At 17.0% G+C, this 4,006-nt stretch overlaps 1 protein-coding gene across 1 annotated transcript in view; it reads right to left on the reverse strand.

Annotated features, from left to right (window-relative positions):
• Positions 1-3,999: 3,999 nt before the first annotated feature.
• The window catches only part of Phum_PHUM158980 (uncharacterized protein), a gene marked incomplete at both ends in the record, with an annotated part of 1,331 nt that continues 1,324 nt past the window's right edge, over positions 4,000-4,006 (reverse strand). Inside the window, one exon of the mRNA XM_002424845.1 lies at positions 4,000-4,006. This exon is cut by the window's right edge and continues 5 nt beyond it. Within this exon, the coding sequence (XP_002424890.1) occupies positions 4,000-4,006 (7 nt within the window).

Consider the following 4,006-nt stretch of genomic DNA (forward strand, 5'->3'; position numbering starts at 1 on the left):
TTCCCTTTCCCAAGAAAATTCACGCATTTATTTATTATTATTATTATTATTATTATTATTATTACGTATTCAAAACCTCTTATCGTTTTATTTTTTAAATTGATTATTATGATATTCCAATAAAATGTTTTTAAAATCTCGCAAATATTAATATTATTATTATTATTATTATTATTATTAATTTTTTGTTTTTGTTTTGTAAACTTAAAAATAATTATGTATAAATAAAATTATTATCATCAAATAAATAAATAAATAAATTAAATAAATTTGAAAAAAAAAGTTGCATTGCTCATTTATATATTTCCATATTAATTTTTTTGGGCAAATTATTTTAATAACTCTAAATAAATTATTATTATTATTATTATTGTAATTAGTATATATTTGATGTAATTAATAATAAATAATTAATTAATAAAAAAACAGGGAAAAAAAATAAATAAATAATTTTTCTCTTTATTAATGTATGTATATACAAATAAATTTATTTATTTATTTTTTTTCCCCGATATTTTTTCCGTTTTTATTGAAATTAACATAATTTATGTATTATGAAAGGGTTTGACAGTTAATATGTTAATTTCATTTATGTATTTTAATTTATTATTAAAAAAAAATTATTAATTAATTTTAATATTTTTATTTTTGCAATTATTATTATTATTTATATATCTATACCTGTAAAAATATTTTAATAAACAGGTACGAAAGTGAAAAAAAAATTATGTAAATAAATTTTTATTTATCTATTATGTTACATATGTTCCGCGTTACTATGTTTTTTTATGTAAATAAAAAAAATTTGGCGATAATAATGATAAATAACATGTATAATAATGATAAATACATTTACAAAAAGTTAATAATTTTTGTTATTAACCAGGTACAAATAAAAATTTCAAAACTGTTTTGATTAATTTTTTTTTTTTTTTTTGTTAATTTTTTCAACAAATACAAAAAAACTTATTAATGATAATAATAATAATAATAATAAAGGCATTTATGTAATTTTACAAAAAACGTTTTGTTAATTAATAATAATAAATAAATACATAAGAAAAAAATAATAACGGATTTGAAAAAACGAAAACATTTTCATTTATTTATTTATTTATTTTATTAAGATTCGATTTTACTTAAAATTTCATCCGGAGGGGGGGGGAAATTTAAATTAAAAAACTACGAGGGGGGAGAGGAGGAATTCAAGATGAATCACATGCTAATAGAAAAATTATTATTATTTTGTTAAAACATTCCATCATTATTGTTTCCGTTATTAAACGGGTGGAAAAAAATTAAAATAAAATAAAATAAAATGTAAATAATAATAATAATTAAATTTTATTAACGGTTATTATTATTATCATTATTATTATTATTATTATTTATCAACCAATAAATAAATAAAAACATAAATAAAACAAATTTGCCCAAAAATAAAAAATAAAAATAAATAAAAATAAATTCATTATAAAATATTAATTAACGATTAATTTTAAGTGTGAATAATAATAATAATAATAATAATAATAATAATAATAATAATAATAATAATAATAATAATAATATTAATAATAATATTTATTAAGAAAGTGTAAGAATTAAGAAAATAATTATCGAAATTACCGATTTTTGATTTTTTTTTCTTTTCTAAAGTGAAGAATTTCCCAAAAAGAAAAAAAGTCAAAAATGGATTATATATTGGAACGCACAAATATCTAAAAAGTTTGACGTATAAAAAAAATTTAAAGTATAATAATATATATATATATCTAAATATATATATATATATATATATATATATATAATATATATATATATATAAATGTATATATGTATGTATGTATACGATTATTTAGATGTTTTCATTATTATTATTATTATTATTTTTTATTTATTAACTTTTTATCACGAGTAATAGTTAACGTAAAACCGGATTGATTTATAATAAATTTTTTTTTTTTTTTAAACGAGTATAAATATATACACAAACGACACGCAACACACACGAATATTTATTTATATATATATACATACATATAAAATAAAAATGTAATGATAATAATAATAATAATTGAGTAGAAACGGAAGTTATAAAAAAAAAAATTAAAGCACTCACTTTATAATTTATCGAAAGCTTTTCTCGGGGTGTGTGTGTGTGTGTGTGTGTTGGATTTATAAAATATTTATTAGTTAATATATATTGTAAAAAAATATGTTTATCATTGTTTAATTAAAATGTGTAATTGTATATTATAAATATTAATAATAATAATAAAAATTTTTCAAAAAAAACATGGCGTTTCGTTGAAATTTATCCGTTAATCCCAAAATTTTCCTTTTTTTCCTATCGTTCCTATCATCTCATTATTTTCATTTTGAAAAAAAAGCAATTATCAATGCTTGAAAGAGATTGAAGTGATTAATAATAATAATAATAATAATTAAATAAAATAAATAAATAAATAATTAATAATAATATAATTAAATAAGGCAAACATTTATTATTACAAGCACACATTTACACGTTTATTACAATCAAATTATTTTTTATTTATTTATTAATAATTAAATAAATTTAATAAAAAAAATCGATTTTATGTATTTATTTATTTTTATTACCCTTAACTATAATAATAATAATAAAATTCAATAATATAATAATTTAAATATTAAAAAAAAAAAAAACGATTTGTAGACTCTAAGTAACACGTAATGCGTTTAAAATAGAAGTAAATTTTCTTCAATGTTTAGCTTATGAGGGAGGAGAAAAGGGCGGTTCAACCGTACAATCAAAAATTTTTGGTCCCACACAAAAAAGGAGGGGAGGGGGAGGGAATTTTTTTTTTTTTTAATTTTAAAATTAATAATATTCTTTCTCGTATCGACAGGAAGCGGGGAAGGGGAGGGGGCGGGCGGGTGATGGGAGAATTTAAGTAAGAAAAAAAATTTTTTTTTTTTTTTTAAATGATGTACATTAAATATAAAATATATCATTCAATATCGTATAATTAATTTTATTAAAATATATATAAATATATATGTATGTATGTATGTATAAATATTTATTTATGTATACACTCGTACAAATATTTTACGTCTAAAATAAAAATACTGTAGAAAACTACACACACACACAAAAATAAAATCAATATTAATTAATTAATTATTATCGATAAGATTAATAATAATAATAATAGTAAGGACATTTTATAACATTTATTAATTATTTTATTACGTTTCTTTTTCTATTTATTTATTTATTATTAAATTCATTATTGTTTATCATAATCATTTTTTTTTTAATTAAAAATTACAAATACTACTAATAATAATACAAAAATACATATTTTACGTTTTTAAATATAATTTATTATTATTATTATTATTATTATTATTATTGTTCTCGTAAATACTTATTATTGTTATTAATTACTATTATTAACATTAAATAAATGAAAAAAAAAAAAAAAAAAAATTTGTTGATTACATTGATTCGATTTTAAAATTTTATTTGATTTTATTACTAACGTTATCATTATTATTATTATCATTATTATTAAATTATTTTTAATAAGATTCGGATAAGATTCGATTTTTTTTTTGTGAAAACTACTATTTCAACGCTACACATTAAATAATTTTATTTATTTATTTTATTATTATGTATACATATATAAAAACATACGCGCACGCACGCACTCGCACACTCACACCCACAAAAATATTAATTAAATACATTTTGTTCCTTTCATTTCCTTTTCTTAAATAATTATAGATTCTAACATTTAAAATAATAATAATAATAATGATAGTAATTTTTTTTTTATTCCCGGAAACGGAAGCAAACGTCTACCAAAAAAAAAAAAAATAATAAACACAATAAATATTAATAGTAGTAATTAATAATATTAAAAAACTAAATAATTAAAAATCAGTCTTTAAATAAAATCACGTGATCATTGATTAAAAGAAAAATATATATTGATTCCGTGTTTAGTGG

The sequence above is a fragment of the Pediculus humanus genome, genomic scaffold (assembly GCF_000006295.1).
Source record: "Pediculus humanus corporis 1103172107503 genomic scaffold, whole genome shotgun sequence".
NCBI classification, from domain to species: Eukaryota; Metazoa; Arthropoda; class Insecta; order Psocodea; family Pediculidae; genus Pediculus; species Pediculus humanus.